Below are 21,520 nucleotides of genomic sequence, written 5' to 3'. Positions count from 1 at the left end.
GGAGACTGGAAACAAAACCTGACTGCTAGTCCATTGTCCTGCTGGAAAATCCTTGAGGTCAATGCAGGGATGGAGAGGCTTAGCAACTCCCACAGGGTATGGTGAAAAGGTCTGTCATTTTGGGTGTGAGTGCAAACCATATTTTAGTCCTCATCTATAGCACTTCCCAGCAGAATTACTCCATGAAGGGGGTGACCTAGGCCATGCAGAGGAATCCTGCTGAGATCTCCCTGGTAACTTATCCAGGGGCACTGACAGATGCCCATGTCTGCTGGCACATTCTCAGTAGACATCTCAGAATCAGTGTTCTGTCCTTGCCTACATTATTGTTGGTTCATAGCTCTTCTTTTTGTTCCCCAATTACTTCTAGCTTATAAACTTTTAATTTACAGCAGGATTCTTACTGCTAATCCCGATGGCAGACCTTGCCCTTGCCCTACTGCATATTATTCTGTTCCTGTTAATGAAGATTTAAAGGTCATCCTTTTCATCCTGTAGGAGCTCTCAGACTTCCTTTTTACTGCTGCCTTCTTGCTTTGTATTATTGACAAAATTCCTCAACAAGCATTCATTTTTAAAGCCCGTCATTAAGAGAAGTAAAGTAAATCTAGTCCCAAGAGAAATTCAATTGGCAATTTCTCATAATTTCTCCTTTTCACTGCTTAAGTTTTGGCCCCATTTGTCCAGTTCCCTACTATCTTGCCATTTTGGTTTTAATGCCAATTTTCTTCTACTTAACTAAGAGTTTGCCAGATGGCACTGGGGCCAATGATTTACCAGTACCTAGGCAGATGAGGGTGACCAGATCTTCTGAGTCCTGATTTCTTTCAGGGTTCAGCATATCATAGGGTTGAAACTTAGATGACCCCAAAGGGTGGTAGACAAGGGCAAGAAATGCCCTCCTGTTTGCACTACTTTCCAAAGGTGGCTCCTGATCATGTTCCCTTTGCCTTGAGGACAGTTCAATATTGCTGCCCTCAGGCTCTGAGGACCAACAGCTGCCTGTACAAGGACACAAGTAACGTGATACTTCATTGCCACAGTGAAGTCTGAACGTTCCCCAAACTCATAGAGCACTCTAGGAGCTAAAGATAAAACCCTTGAATGGGAGCTGCTCACCGTTCTCTGTTCAAACAGTGGTGGTTCTTTATCTCCATGGATGTGCTATCATTCTCCCTTTGGCCAGAAGCCCGAAGCCCAGTCCAGCAGTCACAGGTCCTGGGCTGCCCAGCACTGCTGTGAGTCCCATGTGAGCAGAGGGTGCACGTCAGGGGGTTGGGTCTGTGTGTAGCTGCGTCACTTTTGGGGGTTTTGGACCTGACACCTTTGCCGTGTGAGTTTTTAGTCTGATATTAGCCTGCCATTAAGAAGGGGGATCAGTTGTAAAAGCATCATGAAATGAGATGGGAGAAGGCTCCTGGCCTACTGTTCCCTGTGGAAGAACAGGTGCGCTGGTTAGCACTGTAGCCTGAGATACAGCACAGCCAGAAAAGGAGAGGGTGAAAGGCAGGGGGGTTCTTGCAACAAAGAAGGAGACTGCAGCTTGTACTCATATCTCTGTCCACTCACTGCTCCCAGGCACAGAAAAGCAACCTGGATGTGGCTGTGTCCCCACTAGCCGCTGGTGTGTGCTCTGGCTCTGTCCCTTTTGGCTCAGCTCTTTGATGTCGCTGGCTTCCCGGCTGTGGGCAGAAGGTGGTTCTGATGGTAGCCTGGGGGTGGATCAAGAGTGGGAGAGGGGAGGAGTCACTGATCGATGCTAATGAATAAAAGGTTCCTCTTCTTCGGTCCAGGGTGCAAGACGCCAGGAGAGCTGCCCACTGAGACGAGAGCTGCAGACTGGCAGGGAAGCAACAGCTTAGTGAGTATTCAGGCACTGCCTTGCTTTTCCTGCACAGCTGCTTATTATCATTGCCTTGCTGGTGCTTCACCGCTGTAAAGTGTCAGGAGTGATTGCTACAGCATGTGTCGTGTTGTGATTTTCCACTCCAGCAGCAGACACATCAGGGCTGCTTTTCTGATCCCTCCCTTATTTGTGAGTCTATAGAGATTTCCCTGGCATATGTAGATTTGTCTTAGCTCCTTTCTGTATTTCTAACCAGTGGATGCTGAAAGAAAGCAGAGGGTTTGGGCTCACTGTGCCGCATGGTATGTTACCCCCAGGGCAGCCCACTGCTGTTGAGTAGGGGAGATGTGTGCTGGGAAAGTATGGGGTGCAGGGGGAGCAGAAAGAAGTATTTTTGCAAGAGGAAGAATTCCCCGAAGGAGATTTGTTGGACTAGGGCTGTGTAGCTGGCATGTTCATTCATCCCTTGAAAAATGTATTGCTTCTGTGGTAACAAATGAAACACTGGGGTTAAAGTGGTGTTTGTGGCTGTTCTCCTGTGGTTGATGGCAGGGTATGCTCCAGGCATTGTGGGATCAGAGTCCTCTGAAATGGGAGCACAGTCTCCTAGGGAGCAGAAAGCTCTGCCCTGAGTGAAGACAAATAAAGAGGGTTTGGCTCGAAAGCATGTTGGAGTTTCTCACTGGGCAGCCTCACTTTCTTTCCAAAGTACACCCAGCATCTTCCTCTCTGTGCCCCACTGCTTTCCCACTGGAGTCTGTCCTCCAGCCTCTCCCTCATGTTTTTCTTTATTAGCAGCTACTGTACAAAACATTTGGGAAACATAAAATCCACATTCAACAATAAGTCCAAAACTTCTAAGTTCTAAGAAATGAAAAGGATCCCAGAGCAGAGAATTTCCTTAAAGAGACTGGAGTGGCAGGGCACAGAGTGGCAGAAGCAAAGTCTCAGTTCCCATTTCACCTTGTATCTATAGCAAACTTATGTCTTTTTCCCAAGTTTTCCTCCTCATTTCAGGCTAAACTCTAAACAGGCAAGAAGTGGATGTGTATGGGGGGGGCTTGTTGTTGCAGGACTGAGCTGCTCTCCACATGGGGTGGGATAACAAAGATGAAGAGCAATTCTTTCTCTTTGGGCTGAAGTTGAAGTCCCTGGTCAGTTTTTCTTCCTGAGACAGGAAGCTTCAGGTAAGGGTCATCAGTTTGACATTGAAAGAGTAAATTGCAAAGCCCAGAGAAATCTTTTTCCAATGGATTTCACTCCTCATTGATTAAGTGTTAGGCTTTGGCTAAATGCCCCTGTAGTTCTTGGCTGTGTTACCTTCAGTGTGGCTTCATGGATTGGCCTCTGAAGGTGACAGCAGTGACAACAGCACAGTGGTTTGGGGAAAATGGTCTGCAGCCAGAGTGCATTCACTTTGCATCCTGTCAGTGAGAAATCATGATACCTGCATATACACACAGACAAAACAGGCAGTAGTCTCAGCTTGGATGAGACACAAGAATGGTTCCTGTGGCTTAGGTTCATCCCCAAGCAGTGTGTGGGGTCCCAGTCCCATCTCTGCCACTGGGAGGGCTGGCAGGCAGTGGGTGCCCACCCCCCTCCCTACCTTGCCTCTAGCAAACTCCTTCCTTCTCACCCAGCAGGGATAGCCTTCTCTGGTAACTCCTTTTCTCTTTCACTGCTTTCTACTGTTCCAAGAGCTGGAGAGTGGAACACCTCATGTTTTGTCCATCTCTGCTGCCCATGATATCGGACCCAGTCAAACTCTTTTAGGTGTTAAAGGCAAGGTAATTCTCCTTGAGACTGCTGGCCTTGAAGATTCATCCCAGATGAAAAGCCTTATGTTGGCATATGCCTTCAGTGCCTATGAGGCAAGGACTGCTAGTGCTAGACCAGAGAGGGAAATGTTTGCCTCTGACTCCACCAAGATGTTGTCCTTTGGGCTGCAAGAAGAGTCTGGGGTCAGCCCCACAGTGAGAGCTTTCAAAGATAGAGTTCTGGGTGCTGCTGTCATCTCAATGCAAAAATCATGATAACACCAGCAGAGGGATTCTTTCAATCACTCCTGAAGCAATAAAGTAGGAGATGAAAAGGAACAGCAGGGTTGTATTCCTCCTCTGATAGCTGGCAGGCCGACATTGCAGCAGAGGGCAGCTGGAGAGAGGGGGACCGAGTGGGACAGGAATGTTTGAAGCCTCATGCTCCATGTCTCCATTGGCAAAGCTGACAGAAGGGTTGGGCTGGTTGTATCCAGACAGAATATGGTGAGGGCAAAGAGAGCAGATCAGAGGAAAAATCAGAAAAACAAACATTTATATTTGGGATCAACACACACCTCTGCCTTTGGGGCTCTGGCAGCCTGTGAAATTCCTTCCACTTGCCTAGGCCAGCTTTTCTGAGTGTGGAGTGCTAGTGACATGTTTGCATCTGAATCATGTCCCCCAGCCCTGAGCTATGAGAGGAAGGGGGCATTCCCCTTCCTTCCCAAAACCTAATCCAGTCTGTTAATAGAGGATGTTTTGTAACAGCTCCAAGAAGAGTGTGTACCAGCTAGCTGTCACCTTGCCCAGGCTCTTTCATGGGCTCCCTCCTAGCTCTGTTTTCATAATAAACATTCCACTGCTAATTTTGCAGTCAGCCCAGGATCTCCAGCTACCCTCAGTGAGAAGAGAGCAGAGCCCAGTGAGAAGGACAGAGTGAGAGGTTGGTCCCTGCCCTGGCACAATGCGCGCTCTCGTCATCCTTGCACTCCTGGCTGTCCTGGTGCTGGCTGCCACTTCCTATGGTAGGTGACATTCATTACTGGGTAGAATGAAAACTCCAAACCTGCAGACATTTATGGGTCTGTTCAGATGTTTGTCAGTTAACTTTGTGTCTTCTTTGCCCTTAATTTGATCTCTTGCCTGCTTTTCTGCCCTTGTGTCAGATCCTCCTAGCCCTGATCCAGAGCTCTTACCTCCAGCCATTGGAATTCATGGTCCAGGACACTCCAACCCCTTCCTCTCTATTCCAGCTTGCCTCACAGACTCCTCTTTTTGTCCCTTTGTTGTCTGAACTATGATAAGAGTGCTAATTCTTAATTATTCCTTGCTAACTGGAAGATTTTCCTTTTTCCTTTTGTAATATCATCCCCTTTTCCTGGTGAGGCACACAGTTCCATATTGGTGGAATTAAGATGCTGCTTCATGCAAGAGTCAAGTGCATTTCACTGTGCTAATCCATTCTCTAAGAACACATGCAAGTTTTGAAGGCAAATTGGTATCCTACCACTGTAGTGTCAGGAGCAGAAGGTGAGGAACCATGCTGGACAATCAGGCTGGATGACCAAGCATGAGTCTGGAAGCACTGCAGGTAGCTCTGTATTAAACTCCTGAGCACTTTAAACTCCTCATATAAATTCTAGGTCACACCACTGATCCCTTTCTCTTCCCTTTACACATGTGCCTTAAAGCCTGTCTTCTCTGATTTCTGTGTGTGTGCTATTGACCTGTGGTGTATGAAATACTGAATCCCATCAATACAGTGAAATAATACATGTTTCATTCTTTCTTTCCACAGAGTCCCATGAGAGCATGGAGTCCCATGAGTATCTCAGTAAGAGACTGTTTTACTATTTTATTGAATTTGAAGAGTGCTACAGACATGTCCAAGATCATTTACTCATACTCCTACTAGGGATAAAATAGGTAGAACAACTGAGCCCAGGGAAATTGAATTTACTGAGTGATGGAGTTTCAGAATGAAAAGGGAGACAGTTCAAAGAAGACTCCACATGTTTTGGCACAAGCTCATACCCCTATTTTGCATAAAATATAATGAGAATTGAGAAAAAAAAAGAGAACAGAGCTCAAGCCTCTGTTACATGTACCAAAACCAGGTTAACTGACAATAGAAAAGGACATTGCTCAAAAAGCTCTGGGATGAACATGAAAAGAGCCACTCTAGAAGCCATGTACAGAATTTATTCTCCCCCAACTACAAGGAGAGCCTTACTCTAAGCACCTTGGAAGCAGGCAGGGTGTGTGAATAGGGGGGATCCTTTGGCTGGAAGAGGGAGAGGAGAGTGTCACAGGAAAAGCATGAAAAGGGTGAAGAGTCTCACTTTGGAACAAGCAATATCCTGGAGAGGTTAGAGAACAGGTGAATCAAAACTAAAAAGAAATTAGGACATTAGGACATCTGGAAGAAGGACTTCACAAAGCATAGTCAGCAACACAAAGGCACATGACATCCACAGACTCCTGAACTCTGCAACAGGACTGTGATGTTTCTTAAAAAAGTCAGAAGGGACTTTCAGGCCCCCCAGTCCAAAACTGCCACACAAACTTCTCAATGACTGTCTAACCTTGGAGGCACAGAGATTTACTCAGGCCCTTCCTGTGCACAATTTCACAGTTCTTGTAGTTCTTCTGAGAGTGCTCAGATGTCCCATGGTCTGTGTAGCATGGTGCCTACTTCTTCTGGGCCAAGCTCCACTCAATCAGAGGGGCTGTGGCAGCAAAATCACAGTAACATTCCTTAGGGTGGTCTGAATAAGAGCAGCATGGGCACTTCTGTACAGGCTGCACTGGCTGCTGACAGAGCCTATAGATGAACCAGCCAGGGGACAGGAGGGAATATTAAAAGGTCCTGTATTTAATTGTACACAGGAGGGCAGACAAGGAGGCTGTTCTAAAGGAAGAAGCCAGCTTTTGTTGAAATCTGGCATTGACAAAGTGCCAGTCTGAATAACCCCTTGCTTTTTCAGATCCCTTCCTCAACAGGAGAAGGGCCAGTGACTTCATACAGGGTGACACCAGACTCAGAGGCATCACTCAGGAGAGGTATGTCATGGCCTCAGGAGGCTGAGCTTGGGATGGGGAGAGATTCCTCCTAGCCAAGACAGGCTGTTAGCAGGGGGGGCAGCCATGGTGACTGGTGAGAAGCCTCAGTCCCTCTTTTAATGTGAGGTACCCCAAACCCAGGAAAAGCAAGAATTCAGATAGCAGAGAGCAGGTGCTTTGATATGGAGACATGTCACATGCTGAGAAGACTGATGAATTTTTCTGAAGGAAGCACCAACAGAAGGACAGAGAATGAGTGTGGGATGGTCTGAAAGAAAGTTTGAGATCTTTTTCTAGTCCTCAGATCTCATGCAGAACTTGCATGACCTTTTCTGAATCAAAGGGCCATCTGAGGCCTCCTTGCCTCATTTATAAAGTACAGGTATAACAAATTTCATGCCTTATTCAAGGCTTGTGAAAATAAAGACTGAAACACAGAAATCATCTGTTGGCGTGGCATAAGACAAACCTTCTCCTCAGTGCCAGGTGACCCCTTTGCAGAGTATTTCAGGTCTTTTTTCTATGTATGTGTTTGGGAAAGAGCAGAAGAGCTGAAGGGATCAGGCTGAGGAAGGCTGCAAAGGGGCCCTTCCTCAAGCTGAGGCAGGAGCCGTTCCCCTCTCCCCACCACCTCACTTAGCCCCTAAATAAAAGGTTGCCTGAGGAGGCAAAACATTCCTGCTATAGTCCCTGGATGTGGTAAACACAGAAGCTGGCATGCTAAGAGCTCTGTAGCTGGATGACGGACTCTGATGGTGGATCCTTGTGGAATGTTTCATCACTTTGGGTCACCAGTTGCGGTGGTGTTCACAGGGGTCCCAGGACGAGGGAAGAGAGGAGAATCTTGACTCCGTGTTTCAGAAGGCTGATTTATTATTTTATGATATATATTGTATTAAAACTATACTAAAAGAATAGAAGAAAGGATTTCATCAGAAGGCTAGCAAGGAATAGAAAAGGAATGAAATGATAATAAAATCTTGTGACTGGCCAGAGAGTCTGAGACAGCTGGACTGTGATTGGACATTAATTAAAAACAACCACATGAGACCAATCAAAGATGCACTTGTTGCATTCCACAACAGCAGATAATAATTATTTACATTTAATTTCTGAGGCCTCTCAGCTTCTGAGGAGAAAAGATCCTAACAAAAGGGTTTTTCATAAAATGTGTCTGTGACAGATCCTTAATCCAAGTGGGGAGTTTCAGGACAGGAAAGGGCTGTAGAGAGATATTTAAGATGACAGCACTTACCCCTTTCTCTCCTGCCTTTTCAGGATGAGGGAGCGTAGTAAGGCACACTATGAGCATCAGAGGGAGCTCTGCGAGGACTACTACCCGTGTGAAATGTACGCTTACCGCCACGGCTACCCTGCTGCCTACAAGCACTATTTTGGGGGCAGGAGGAGGACTAAGTGAAGGATGACCTGTCCCCACCCTGGGGCCTGGAGTCCAGGGTATTGTCCCCAAAATTGCAATGGCTCTGAAACATACTCAGTTGCTTGTATCCCTGTATGTTATCCTGCCTGCTGCTTCTCTCCCATGTAGCCATGGATTCCTACACTGTGTTAACTAGCGCTGAGCTGATGTAGCAGAGATCACAGAGAGTTCAGGATGTGGGTGTTTACTACAAAATAAACTGCTGGTTTGATACTATCTTCTCATGAGTCACAGTATTTTGGAAGGGGGGTATGCAATTTTCCATGAAGGAACTGAATTTGTGTGTCATACATTCTGTTGCAGACTATGGGGAAAAATGTCATTACCTGGCAAGCATATGGCTTTGGAAGAACCTATAATGTTCTTGTTCTAGGTTCTACAAGTAGCTTCTTTCAAAGGTCACTGGACAGTTTCAGCTCCCAGTCTTAGTCTGAAAACAGTGGGGTGTTCAGAATGCAGATGCACTTTTTGAAAATCAAGTCTTTCCTGAGTTGGGGAAACAAAATCCAGAAGGCACCTATTTAATCTTAAAACAAAGTGAGGGTGAGAGTTGGTGACATAAAAATCCTGTAAATTGCCTCTTGTTTATCCAGCTATCATCAGGTGCTGATGTTAGGTGCTCCTTTAGAAAGGAGTGTGTGGTCCTGACTTAACTTGTATTTCCTTTTGCAATCCCCTTTCCTTTAAGGGGAAGAAATACCCTTCCACTTGAAACTACTCTGGTAGCACTTGAAAGCTGCAGAAATCAAAGCTGGAGGGGGGCTCCTGGTGGGAAATAAATAGAAAAAAGAAATCCAGTGTTTAGGGTCAAGCCCAACTTTGTTCACATGGAACAATTTCATTTGACTGTTCACAAATCGTTTGAAATCAAGATGTGGCTTGGCCCTGTGCACAAGTTACTGAGCCCCTCCTGGACCTCTGAGGAGTGAGTATGGCTGCATTCTGCTCACCATCACCAGGACCTGCCCCCAGGCCAAAAGGCACCAGTGCTGGCATGTCCAAGAATTCCATGCTGCTCTGGGCTTGACAGCAGCCACAGCAGCTGGGACACGCCTTGGTGAGATTTGTGTAGGAGACAACATCCATCTCAGCTCAACACAGATGGTTTCAGCACTCACATCTCCAGGCTTACACAGGCACCTGCAAATTATAGAAACTGGAAAGATTCATGGCATGCAATCAAAGTCTGTGATGTATAAAATATCCCATTGTTGACTAATCTGTGAAATTAGGTCTGGAGCCAAATCTACCTGGCCCATTAGAAACATGCATCTCCTTCCAAAACATGCTTCAAGGTTTGCCAGCTCTGAAACTGAATTTGAGAAAGAAATGTGATTTATTTATTGGAAACACTCCACCCTGACAGTTGCTAAAGTTTTGTCCAGAGGAAAAAGTGAGAGAGAAATAATTTTAAGGAAAAAAACTGTACAGATTTGGTATATTGGCACACACTTGCTCTCTATCTTCTCAAGTAGGTGAATCTTGTGATTGCCAACTGAAGCAAACTCACATTTGCTAAAATCAACAAGTCTGCAGTGTCTGGGTTTGACTTGACACTGTGGCACCACCACAACAGAAGGCACAAGGTCTAGTGCTGTCTGGGTCTGTGTCCAGAAATATCCAGTGATTCCAATCCCCAGTACAACCAGTATAAATAATGAATGACACCAGAGATTTCTGTGGGATTTCATTAGCATAGGCAACAACCAAACAGATTTAAGAGACGACATGCTGGTTAGAAAGCTTGGGAAAAGATGGGAGGATAAATAAAGCTGTTTGGATTACTAGAATTGTACATTTATATATTTATATTATTTCAAGTATTCATCTGGAAGCATAACTTTCCTAGAATACCTATTATTTTTAGATGTTTATTTACTTTTTAACTGTTGCTCTTTTGCTGGAATAATATATATACAAGACCTCTTGCTGGACGTCATTAGTATATATATTCAGCTTTCCTGGACTGTGGAAAAGTTAACAGGGAAAAACTTGGGGTTTATTTTAACCTTGAAAATTCTCTAACTTAAAAGACGGTGTTTCTAAGAATTGGAAAAATCTCTGATGACTCTGATTTTCCTTGTGAGCCTCCTAAACCTTACTTCTGTGGCCCTGCACATGGATCTGAAGAGAACTGGATATGAAGTGGAGGAAGACTATATCTCTGCTACCAGAAAGAATGAGCACACTTGATTAAAAAAAACACAAAACAATTACCCAAACTTGGTCACCTGGTCTGTTCAGCCAGGAGGAGACCTCATTGCAGTGTTCAACATCCTCCTAAGGGGCAGTGGAGGGGCAGCACCGATCTCTGCTCTCTGGTGATCAGTGATAGAACCCAAGGGAACAGCTGGAACTGTGTCAGGGGAGGTTTAGTTTGGATATCAGGAAAAGGTTTTTCACCCAGAGGGTGTTTGGGCACTGGAACAGCTCTCCAGGGCAGTGGTCACAGCACCAGCCCGACAGAGCTCAAGAAGAGTTTGAACAATGCCCTCAGGCACATGGTGTGAGTCTTGGGTGTCCTGTGCAGGGCCAGGAACTGGACTTGATGATCCTTGAGAGTCCCTTCCAACCCAGCATATTCTGTGAATTCCAATGCTATTTGTGGGACGTGGCTTTGGTGACTTGGGTAGTGGATTTGGGGAGTGTTGGGTTATTGACACATAGCCCATGCAAGGCTCTTGTTTTACCAAGTAACTTTAGCACTCAGGTCCTGAAGAATAAAACACTTTTGGAGTCTAAATGTCTATTTGACTTTTAGCCAAGAGAAGCCAAGATAAAGCTTCTAAATTATGAAGATTTCCAGGAGAAAAATAGAAAGGTCTTCCCTCTAACTGACTTCCGAAGTTCCTAAAAGTATAAAACCCTCATCTCTCCAAAGTGATTTGGTGAAACTGTGAAACTGTCTGAAAAACTACTGTCTTTGCTCTAAGCAAACTGATTTACAGGTTTCTTTACCCTCAGGGTAATGAGTCAAGGTGGGGTGGAGGAAAAGGTCAAAAGGTCACCATTGTGTCCAGTCTCATTTGAGAAACTCCGCATGAGAGACCTCCATCACGTGAAAAGAATTGTTCTACTTCAGTGTGTGCTGGTCTCTCCCCAGCACACACTGAAGCATGACAGAATGACTTTCAAGTTTGTAAGAAAAATTATTTTTAAAAAATCCAGTTGTTTTTCTTCAACAGCCCCATTCAAAACCTCAGATAAAATCTTCTGGAAATGCCCCAAGTCATGAGATGGATGCCAAAATGACTGCCAGGACCCAGTATCTCCCAGCCCACAGGATGGGCTTTGTTTTGGAGCACACACACAGGAACACAAGCCAGACCCCTGATCTCTCCAAGAAATCACAGGATATAAACTGCTGCCCAACAGCAAGCCCCGGAGAACTTCAATAGCCTGCAGGAAAGCTCTGAGGTTAGGGAGACTAGCACAGCCAAAGAAGACATGAGGAGTCTGCTGGCACTGCTGATCCTAACTCTGACCCTGGCAGCACTCTGCTGTTGTGAGAAAGGTAAGGGGACATCGTCCCAGGAAGGCTCTCAGAGCTGCTGAACCCTGCAGCTTGCTGTCAGCCTCCCTCCAGCCTGGGAGAGGCACAGAGCTCTGGGAGGGAGGAGATCACCACCAGTCATGGCACAGCTTCAGGTCTCTGCTGGAGAGTCACGGATCCTAGAGGGCTTGGGAACAGACACCTCCATCTTTTGCTGGGCATTTTCTTCCACTGGTCAACACCCATTCACCCCCACCTCAGTTGCATATTGAATTGCAGCAGAGAATTTGAACATTTTAAGATTTCAACTGGTATATTATTTAGTCTCTGTCTAAATGATGGGTGTTAATAAAACTATTTCAGGAGAAACAGAGCTTCTATGTAAGTAGGGGGAGCTGGATCTGGAGTGGTGGGATTCAGTTACAGATGAGGATGACTCACAAGCATAGAAGGACTCACAAGCAGACTCTTTCTGTCTGTCTGTCTGTCTGTCTGTCTGTCTTCCAGATCTCAAAGAACCCTCAGGATCTCTCAGTGCTGACAGTGAGTATATAATTCTGCCTGATGCTCAGCTCCATTCTCCTGCATCTGCCTTCTTTCTTCCCTTTGACAGGTTCAAGGGCTAAACAAGAACCATGCTGAGTCCCTTCTAACTCTTCCCCTTTCACTCCCTAATTCTGCAGTCCCTGAGGTGCAGGAGCATGTGCAGCAAACAGAGCCTTCCTGTGTGAGCAGGTGACAGGAGGGCAGCCAGTGTCCCTGCAGTAGCAAGGCCAGCGCTGCTCACTGTGTGCAGGTGGTTGGCAGAGCCTCCCTGCTCTGACCTGGCTTCAGAGACCTGCCCAGAGTGACTGCTCATCCCCAGGCTGCTCTGAGAGCAGAAGCTGCCCACATCAATGGGTTGTGACATGCCTGCCAAACCCTGCAACAAGGAAACCCTGAAAGAGGGGGGCTTCCTTGGCTGCTCCTGAGTCCCTCCTGTCAGGTCACCTGGGATGCTGGGATTTGCACACCTTGGGTTGTTCACAACTTCTGCAGGAAGCTGATCCTGGCAGAAATCTGTATGGAAAATCCTTTTTGTTCTCTCATGTCTCTCCTTTCTCACACTTTAAAGGATAACATTGCTGCTGAGAAGCATGAAAGCTGGTATTTTCCAGTGAGCCAATACAAACACAGATTGGGAAAGAGAAAAAAAGATGTAAAGACTATTCAGGGAAAGGTGGTAGTTTCTGACAATTCATTAACTGGCAGTTTCTGTGTAGTCAGTATTTTGATCCAGACTAAAGCTCAGTTTGCTAGAGGCAGGATACCTCTCACCTCCAAAGAGAAACACATCCAAATACTCCATGATGATGAGGGAAGGGACAAACCCCACCATCTCCCCACAGGCAGAGGTCTTAGAATCTTTTTTCCCCCAGAGACAGCAACAATTTGGCATTTTCCATGCTGGAAGGTGTATTGGTGTGCTGCTGCCTATGTTGCTGCTGTGTCAGCACCTGTGCCCACCTCTGCTGTTGTGGGACCATCCCATGGAGCGAGGCTGGGCTGTGCTGAGCCCTGGCTGGGGCTGGGAGGTGGCTGTGCCTGGTGTTTGTGGGGTCCTTCACAGCACCATGGTGTTGGCACAATGACAATTCAAGGGAGCAAAGAAGAAATTTGCAGACATGACGTGTTAGTGGAGAGCAGGGGCAAATGCTCTCATGGCTGAAACATCTCTCATGTTCTCCAGGTCCTGAATGCTGGAATCTTTGCACATCTTGGGTGTATTTCTCACTGGGTGATGTTTACTGTCACTATTTTATACTCTTCACCTTTCACAGAACTCTGTACATGTGAGCACTGGTATTTCTGTGTGCTGCCTGTTGCTCATTGCTTTAAGGTCTTCTGGTTGGTATCCCACATCATTCTCAGAGTCCAGACACAGAAAGGAAGCCAAGACTCTAAAATTAAGTAGGCCAGGGAGAGAGGTTGCCATTCTCCTAATTTTCTTCTTATTCATATTTTATGCCTTCTGCACATTTGCTGCAGACTCAGATTATGCTGTGTGATAAGGAAAAGGAGTTTATGACAGAAAAAGCCCTTGCTTCATGGAGATGTGAAGGCTGCAGTGAGGAGGGAGCTTTGAGGGGACAGTGGGATGGAGAGAGATGAATGGACCACTAGGATTGTTTGTGGAAGTCACTTGCTTGTGAAGAAAGTAGATTCTGCTTTTCAGAGGTTGGATTGATCTTGTGTGTTTCAGTGCTGCATCTCTAACCTGATGTGCTCTCTTGGCAGGCATCAAGATTAAAAAAGAAGTTGCCAATGCCTTTGTGAAGAGGAAGAAGAGAGCCAGCCCTTACGAATGGTAACAGCTCAGGAGCTGGGCTGAGAGCTGGACTCTGGACCTGCTCTGAAGAGGGGATGGGAAGGCCTTAGGGCATGACAAAGCATTATTTTGTTGTACAGCTATGTTATTACCTTCATGTGTTGAAGGAAAAAGGCTGTAGGAGACATTCAGTAATGGAAAACTGGTTCTTTTCTAATTAAAACCCATTTGAAGGCTCATAGTTGGACTCTAGTATTCCTCCCAGAGAGAAAGACAGCGCTACTGCGCTAGCCCTGGAGACAGTGGGATACAAGTTAGAAGCTGCTCCAATATACAGGATCATCAGAACCAATTTTTAGGATAATGAGAATCACAGAGCCTTGATCATTGCCTCTGGTTTCCCACAAAGGAACAGCTTTTCCCACAACAGCTTTGTTGCAGGAATAAGGCTAGATCAGATTGGCTGTTCTTTCTGAAGCTGTAGAACATATATTTACTTGTGCCAAAAAGTAGACACAAAGATTTGGAGAATCCCAGCTATTTGAGAAATTTCAGGTAATGCAAGGAAATTCTTCATTTCCTGGAAGAGGTTGTTAAGCTACTCTTTCCAATACAGAAATAAAGTAAAAATTCATGAGGTACTGGTGGGATTTCTGTGGTGGTATGTACAGTCTTCAGGAAAGATTAACCAAACACAGAAGAGGAATTGAGAATGACATCCAAAGTGTACAGCTGAGACTGTACACTTTGGATGTACAGTAAAAAAATTTGGACTTTTTTAGCCTGGCAAAAAGAAAAGAGAAAACTACATGGAGATAATGCTCCTGTTTACAACAGAAGTGAGGATTGTTAGAGAAAAGTGTTTAAGCTAAAGGAAAATAATGGCTAGTGGGCAAAAATAAGTAGGAAAAAATAAAATAAATATATTACTAAATAAATAACAAAATCAAAAGAAATCCTGCGTAGGTGGGGAATGAGATTGAAGGAAAAAAAAAGCCAAATCCTTACAACTTTTGTGGTATCCTTTGCCGATAAAACCTCAAGAGCAATTGATTTAAGTTGGGCTCAATCCCATATTTCCCAGCATTGATCAAGCACCCTAACTGTGTGTAAACAGATGTTTAACTCAGCATGACCAGTCCTCTGTTGGATCTCCCTGAGGATTGCAAGGAGCATTGCTCCAGAGGATCACTTCTTTCCTGTCAGTGTCAGGTGTATGAACTGCGCCCAGTGCATGGGCTGAACCTGCAGAGTGGTGTCTGTGTCTCCTGCAGGTACCTGGAGTACTACAAAAGCCCGATGGAGCAGATGCACGAGCGCTGTGAGAACTATCCCCCCTGTGACTATCTCTCTGACCAAGTGGGGTTTGCCCTGGCCTACAACCGCTTCTTTGGCAGGTACTGACCATGGGAAGGTCCCTCTGCTTGTTTGGCTTGGAACACTCCAAACCCCACAGGAGAAAGAAGCTGTGTTTGGGAAGGAGGGAAGGAAAGCATCTGGACTGGCGTCTTCTTCTGTTGTGTCCCAACCAGCTGGAACACCAAGGCAGGGACTATCCCACTTGTTGAGCTTCCATTAACTTTCTTCCTTTCATCAATAAAGTCTCTCTTCAGACATCTTTTGTGGTATTTTGAGCTTCACCAGAAGACCGTCTTATTTCCTTCCACCTGAATCCCCAGCGCACAATATTTGGAAAATAGGAATTAGCTTTGAGAAAACCACTGCATGCCTTAGAAACATCACTAGATCTCTTATCCTCTTCTGCAAAATACAGGAGGATTATGGAAGAAGAATGTCACAGTGTGTGTAAATGTGATGGATCTGATCCTGGGATGCTCGCTGTGAAGAAGGAAGAACACCTGTCTCCTGTTCCAATTAGTGGGAAAGTTCAGTGTTTTCATGTAGTATAATCACATTAAATATGCATCACAGTAGGATCATTTGTAAAGATAGAAGTGTGCAAATACTCTTGCATAGATAGCAATCAGCTTCTGGTACAATCTTCTGATTACTCTGTCATAAAATTTGCTGTATAGCAACAATAAATAAATCCCAAAAGATGTGTTTAAGGAGTCTCTTTAGATGAGGCCTTGCATTTGTGTGCTGCTTTTCATGACTGTAAAAAAAAGACCTCGAATTCTCTTAGTTTTTCTGGGTTTTTGGTTATGGTTTTGTTTCTTTTTTTCCCAACCAGCTCCTAGTGAAACTAAAAATACCCAGCAGAACAAAAAAAAACCAAAAACCAAACACAAAAACCCCCCTTTTCTCCTCTGTTTCTTTTGCATTTATGCTTGAAACTAGAAGTACCTAGACAGCTAAAAAAAATTTAAAAAGAAGAAAAAAGCTATAATCATAATGAAATTTTAAAAAAATTGTTCAAGGATGGATTGAAATTGGGGCAGTGTTTTGTTTATTCAAGACAATTGGTAGCTAAATATATATATATAAAATGTATGTGGTTTTTAATCTACATATTGTCTTCCATCTGCACAACTTCATTCTGCTATTAATATTATACCTTAGCAACTTTCTGCATAACCTTCCTAATTTACTCTGTCAGCTTTCCTTCCCTGAGGGATGGACAGCACATCACACCTCAAGGACAGGGACTGCGGATGCTCAGGAAACTGGCAGAGTCAAATCTCTGGTTTCATGCGAGCTGGTGCAACCATCCTCAGCTGCTCACTGCAATAAATACTGCTATGTAAAGCAGGTTGGTGTGCTGCTTCTTTCTGTTCCTCTGTACAACCTTTACCTGTGTTAAAAGAGATGCCTGAAAGACACAGCCTGCTTTTGTGAAGCCTGAGGAGCAGGAAGCCAGTGCATGAGGCTTCCTTCTCCCCTCCCATGCCCCAGAGTGAATCAGAAATGATGACACTGAAATTTAGGTCATAGGTTCAGCACTCTGTGACACTGAGGGAGAGGAGGGCCAGAAAAGCCTTGTCCTGCAGTAAGGACACAGGAGAAGTCTGCAGAGGTGGCTGCCAGTGTGAGCCTTGCTTGGCAAGCTGCTGTGGCTTGCACTGCTGACAGTGATTTTGGCCAAGGAGAAGACAATAAATGTCTTCTCTGCATGTCTTAGTCAAATGCCTGTGGCTGGTTCCTCTATTGACATAAACTAATGGGGCTTCACTGCTCACAGTAAAACTCTCCTCTGAACGCCATCTAGTAAAAATTTACAGAGTGCCTCATTGAAAACAGTGACATTTTTGCTTGGAAAAATACCAGAGAGATTAGCAGAATCCTAATATCAAGTGGACTAAATATAATAAAATAGGGGTGTTTTGGTTGTTGTATGGTTTTGTTAGCACAAAAAGTTTCCTGTCTCTATTTGCATCTTTCTGTTAGTTTTATATTTTTTCTCTCCCTTTCAGTAAATATTTTTTTCAGGCAAAAAGAGTTACACCCGGAGGCCTCCATTATGTCATCTGCTCTGTGTCATCAGATCTCTTCATGGGCTGAAGTCATTATGACCTTTGGGGATCTGAGCACTCAGATCACGTTACAAATTTACTGCTGAAATGGAGGAATTCAATTGTCGCTTGGTCAACGCAGCGCTAAGCACCGCCACAAATCCTCTGCTGCCATCTTTCGGCCTTTGTATTTGTTGTAGTTAATAATAACTTGCATTGCTTCTGAAGCGTTTGAAAATGCAAAACCTGTCCTCCTGATTCCCTTCACACGAAACATTCACTTACAGGTCAGAGGGGAAAACCAGGGACATAATTTACAAATGGATTATATGCAGCTGAACTGACATTTTAGTGGGAGTGTTTATCATGATTGCCATGCTCCCAAGGGAGTCTGGCTCAGTTTAGGTCTGTTTTATCTCTACACAAACAGAGGTGGAGTTGCCTCTGAATAAATTTGTGAGCCCTCCTGTGGACTCACTTTTAGCAGTCAAACAACCACTTTCTGAAATACAGCCCAAGATAACAGAGACATTCCAGGATGGAGAAGTAGGTAGCCTGCATCCATCACTTTGTATGGCACTTCATGGCATCATCTCATGTCACCAGCAGCAACTGCTTTGAAAGGAGCCCAGTATGAGACCTTTATGTCACCCCCCACCCTATCTCAGCACTATTTTGCAGATGCCCTGTTCACAGAATCTGAGCAGCTTCACAAACCCCTCTTATCTCAGGGAATCACTCCATGTCAGGAAGTGCTCCCCTCACCCAAGCTATCATTATCAGGCCATGGAAAATGGGCTTCACTTTTCTGTAGTCAGAACAAAGCCTTGACTCTTTTCTTGGCCCTTTTTCCATACAGAAAAGTTAGCAGAGGCCATGGGGCTCTGTGGGTGAATAACCCACTGCCAGTATTTGAAAGGGTCTCTAGAAAGCAGCTGCTAGAGAAAGGTTTGTCTCAGCACAGAATCTGCATTTACACACTCATTTTGGCTGTGCCAATGCAAACAGTCCAGCAAAGTGCCACTCTGCAGGGCTGTAGGATTGGCAGCACAGGAGCAGAAAGCAGGGGGTGATAAGGACGAGGAGGAGAGTTAGGTTATCACTGCTTCCAGATGGGATCCCCACCTACCCTGCACTTCTGTGTTGGCTTTATCACAGTCAACTTCTTTAAAAGGGCTTTTAAACTCTTAACCAGGGAGCAGTCACCCTGGCACACCACTCCTCAGGAGAAGTGCCTTAGACTTCCCCAAGTCATGGTTTTCTTCCTTTTTGCAAGAACAACACCAAATACCTTGGAATCAAAAGAACTGTCAAGGTGATGGACACTCATGCCAGCTGAAGTTGGTGCAACCAGACACTTCCTTATGGATTTTGGGCACATTTCTACCAGTAAATTGTCTGCTTGGATTGATTAATGACCTCTGAATTGCAGTGAGAATTTGGTGAATGATCAGCCACCAAAACCTGAGTGCAAATTACAAGCTGCAGAATTTTCCAGTTCAAAGAAAAACAGAAAGAAACAGGTGCAAATTACCTTTCCTTTAAAAAAAAAGTTCTTTACAGTGTCTTGGATGAACTCTGGGAAGCTGGTGACACTGGGCAGCCTCCTGTTGCTGATCTTCTCACAAATACTGGTAAAAGAGGTAAATATTGCTCTTTATTTGAAACAATGAAATTTCTTATACCACAGAAATATTTTTTTTTTCCATTTGAAACATGTTCTTTAAGGAGTTTTGGGTTCAACTTTAACTTTTCTGCTTTCAGTTCCTCTGTTCCATTTATTACCTGTCTTAATTTGTTTTAGTTACTTGGTTGGAATTTTCCTCCTGTTTGCAGCCAGATGATTTCACAGTGTTTGTGAGTAGATCTCATGGAATCTTTCCTCTCCTTTTCCAGCCTGTCTAAATCGACCAATGCTCCTGGGAGCTTCTAACATAGCACATCCACATCAAATAAGAACTCTGTCATCCTGACCTGTGGTGGTGTACAGACAATCACCTGAGGTTGCTCAGGAGGGTTTTGCTAAAGATTTGCTACCTGCCTTGCTCGCTCTGCCAATAATGACAAAGAGGCAAGGAAAGGGTAGAGAAAAACTTGGCTTGCATCCACAAAGATACACAAGAAATTCACACTTCTGATGCTTATCTTCCTTTGCTTTTGTGTTGCAGGCTGTGTCCCCCATCCTGATGGATATGGCTCTGCAATCCTTTGATGACCAGTATCTGGGGTGCAGAGAGGAGATGATGGAAGAACTGGAGCAAGGAGACTATTTCCAAAAGGAAATAGCTGCTAACAAGGACTACCTGCGTCTCTGGAAGAAGGCTCAGGAGGCTTTGCTGAAGAGCCCTGTAGGTCTGCTGAGGGAAATGCGTGACAGCCATGCCACAGCCCTCATGGCTTACACCATGAACTCCTCCCTGCACTCCCAGCTGAACTGGGCCACATCCACAGCAGGAATCTCTCCAGAGCACTACAGACACAACTTCAGCTTTAAATATTTTCACTTCTACCTAACAACTGCTATCCAGATATTGAAGGAATGGCAGAGCAGCATGGGGGAACATCAGTGCTACCAGGTGCACAGGGGTGTGAAGGACTTGTATATCAAGGCCAAGGAAGGCAGCAGGGTGCGATTTGGCCGTTTCACTTCTACCTCCCACCTCAGGAGTGAAGCCCGGAAGTTTGGGAATGAAACTTTGTTCACAGTGACGACTTGCCTGGGAGCAGCTATGCAAGGCTTTTCTTACCACACATCAGAGAAGGAAGTCCTCATTCCACCTTATGAGATATTTCTTGTCAAAAGCTTCCTTCAAACCCAGCAGGGTAACCGGCTGCATCTGCATTCTGTGGGGAACTACAGCAAGTACCAGTGCCAGCTGGTGGAAGGTATTGTACACAGGCTCTCATGCAAGGGGGCACAGGACAGGCTGCTCTCCACTGCCCCAGGCAGCCCCCACCAGCTGCACCCACACGGAGCCACACTCACGGCCAAACCTGTACCCAACCTCTTGTCTGGCCTACAAGACCCAGCTTTTACCCATTTGCTGTGAAACCTGGGACAGCTCACTAAAGATGAATCAACAGCAGGTCTCAAGGTTCTTCTCAAGGTTCTTTGCAGCCCCCATTTATCCCAAGTGTCACTGCAAGGATGTTGTAGGACTCATGGTTTGGGGTCCCCAGCACTGTTATTGCAAGAGTGGGTGAGATTTGCTTGAACCAAGCAATCTATGCTGGCGTCTTGCAATGCTGCTACACTTCATGTTTCAGGACTATTCTAGGATTTGGTCCACTACTACTCTGGCAAGCTAACACTTCCACACTTATCTCTGGCAAGTTGAAAGAACTGTAAACAAAGCTACTGTCATTTTAGCAGTGACCTCTCTCCTAGCAGGGAGAAAAGGTATCCTTTGACAAAGAACACACTGAGTTTCCTGGTTATAGAGAGAGCTCTATGCTGGAATACCTCATGGGGCCTGTTTCACATCCCTGCCTTTCTGTGAGTCTGCCACCAGCCCAGGACTCTTGCTTTTGTCTCTTTGCTCAGCAGTGTGTCAATGTGATTTTTGAGCTCAAAACAATCATTTAGGAATGAGGGTTTGTGCGTCCAAAACCAAAATAATAGAGTTGAGAAAATGGCCTTTGTGGGCAAAGGTTGTGTTAGCAAAAGCAAAAAGCTTTAGGCAGTGAATAGAGGTCTGAATGACTGCTCTCTTTATTTTCTTTCAGCTTCAAGAAGCAAGAACAGTGGTTATACTACATTTGCCTCTGCCATTCTCCCTAGTGTGCTTGGAGTTTCCCTGTGCTTGGCCCACAGTCTCTGATTCTCTGGCTACATCTAGATATGTACAAGAAGCCTCTGGAGTTCCTGCTGCTACAGAAGGTTCAATCTTCCCTTTGCTTTCAGCTGCAACTCTACAGCTGAGACTGGAACATTCAGCCTGGTTCATCAAAACAGACATTCCCTGGACCATTCAGGTAGGAAGAAGGTTGTCTACGGCCTTTCTGAAAACTAGATCAGGGATTCAGGACAGACACACAAGAGATCCTTACAGATCTCTTAATAGCTTTATTTTTAGTGAGAAAGAGTCAGTCTGTGGGATGTGGAAGGCACCATGGCAGTAAATTCAAGTGGGTAGCTGGGCAGCTGTGCACATCTCCTTTGAGAGCAGGGAAAGGTGGTGCCAAGATGTGCA

The 21,520-nt window shown here is 45.2% G+C and overlaps 3 protein-coding genes across 3 annotated transcripts; all 3 read left to right on the top strand.

Moving 5' to 3' along the window:
* Nucleotides 1-1,747: 1,747 nt before the first annotated feature.
* MGP (matrix Gla protein) lies at nucleotides 1,748-8,331 on the top strand. Its single transcript, XM_030960319.1, has 5 exons — nucleotides 1,748-1,861; nucleotides 4,484-4,634; nucleotides 5,408-5,443; nucleotides 6,597-6,672; nucleotides 7,951-8,331. The coding sequence occupies exons 2-5, from the start codon at nucleotides 4,574-4,576 to the stop codon at nucleotides 8,090-8,092; spliced, it is 315 nt and encodes a 104-aa protein (XP_030816179.1). The 5' UTR covers nucleotides 1,748-1,861; nucleotides 4,484-4,573; the 3' UTR covers nucleotides 8,093-8,331.
* A 3,167-nt stretch (nucleotides 8,332-11,498) lies between these two features.
* LOC115910500 (osteocalcin-like) lies at nucleotides 11,499-15,528 on the top strand. Its single transcript, XM_030960694.1, has 4 exons — nucleotides 11,499-11,627; nucleotides 12,114-12,149; nucleotides 13,884-13,953; nucleotides 15,189-15,528. The coding sequence occupies exons 1-4, from the start codon at nucleotides 11,561-11,563 to the stop codon at nucleotides 15,316-15,318; spliced, it is 303 nt and encodes a 100-aa protein (XP_030816554.1). The 5' UTR covers nucleotides 11,499-11,560; the 3' UTR covers nucleotides 15,319-15,528.
* A 3,012-nt stretch (nucleotides 15,529-18,540) lies between these two features.
* ART4 (ADP-ribosyltransferase 4 (Dombrock blood group)) lies at nucleotides 18,541-21,288 on the top strand. Its single transcript, XM_030960607.1, has 3 exons — nucleotides 18,541-18,970; nucleotides 19,496-20,213; nucleotides 21,054-21,288. The coding sequence occupies exons 1-3, from the start codon at nucleotides 18,899-18,901 to the stop codon at nucleotides 21,146-21,148; spliced, it is 885 nt and encodes a 294-aa protein (XP_030816467.1). The 5' UTR covers nucleotides 18,541-18,898; the 3' UTR covers nucleotides 21,149-21,288.
* The last annotated feature ends 232 nt before the right edge of the window (nucleotides 21,289-21,520 follow it).

The sequence above is a fragment of the Camarhynchus parvulus genome, chromosome 1A (assembly GCF_901933205.1).
Source record: "Camarhynchus parvulus chromosome 1A, STF_HiC, whole genome shotgun sequence".
In the NCBI taxonomy this organism is placed as follows: domain Eukaryota; kingdom Metazoa; phylum Chordata; class Aves; order Passeriformes; family Thraupidae; genus Camarhynchus; species Camarhynchus parvulus.
This window is presented reverse-complemented; position numbering and strand designations above follow the sequence as displayed.

Excerpts from the sequence above, each read along its gene's own strand:
- MGP (XM_030960319.1), top strand. The coding sequence starts at position 4,574 with ATGCGCGCTCTCGTCATCCTTGCACTCCTGGCTGTCCTGGTGCTGGCT. Across the intron at positions 4,635-5,407 it reads GCTGGCTGCCACTTCCTATG|AGTCCCATGAGAGCATGGAG; the intron begins GTAGGTGACATT and ends TTCTTTCCACAG. Across the intron at positions 5,444-6,596 it reads GGAGTCCCATGAGTATCTCA|ATCCCTTCCTCAACAGGAGA; the intron begins GTAAGAGACTGT and ends TTGCTTTTTCAG.
- LOC115910500 (XM_030960694.1), top strand. The coding sequence starts at position 11,561 with ATGAGGAGTCTGCTGGCACTGCTGATCCTAACTCTGACCCTGGCAGCA. Across the intron at positions 12,150-13,883 it reads AGGATCTCTCAGTGCTGACA|GCATCAAGATTAAAAAAGAA; the intron begins GTGAGTATATAA and ends CTCTCTTGGCAG. Across the intron at positions 13,954-15,188 it reads AGAGCCAGCCCTTACGAATG|GTACCTGGAGTACTACAAAA; the intron begins GTAACAGCTCAG and ends TGTCTCCTGCAG.
- ART4 (XM_030960607.1), top strand. The coding sequence starts at position 18,899 with ATGAACTCTGGGAAGCTGGTGACACTGGGCAGCCTCCTGTTGCTGATC. Across the intron at positions 18,971-19,495 it reads CACAAATACTGGTAAAAGAG|GCTGTGTCCCCCATCCTGAT; the intron begins GTAAATATTGCT and ends TTTGTGTTGCAG. Across the intron at positions 20,214-21,053 it reads CCAGTGCCAGCTGGTGGAAG|CTTCAAGAAGCAAGAACAGT; the intron begins GTATTGTACACA and ends ATTTTCTTTCAG.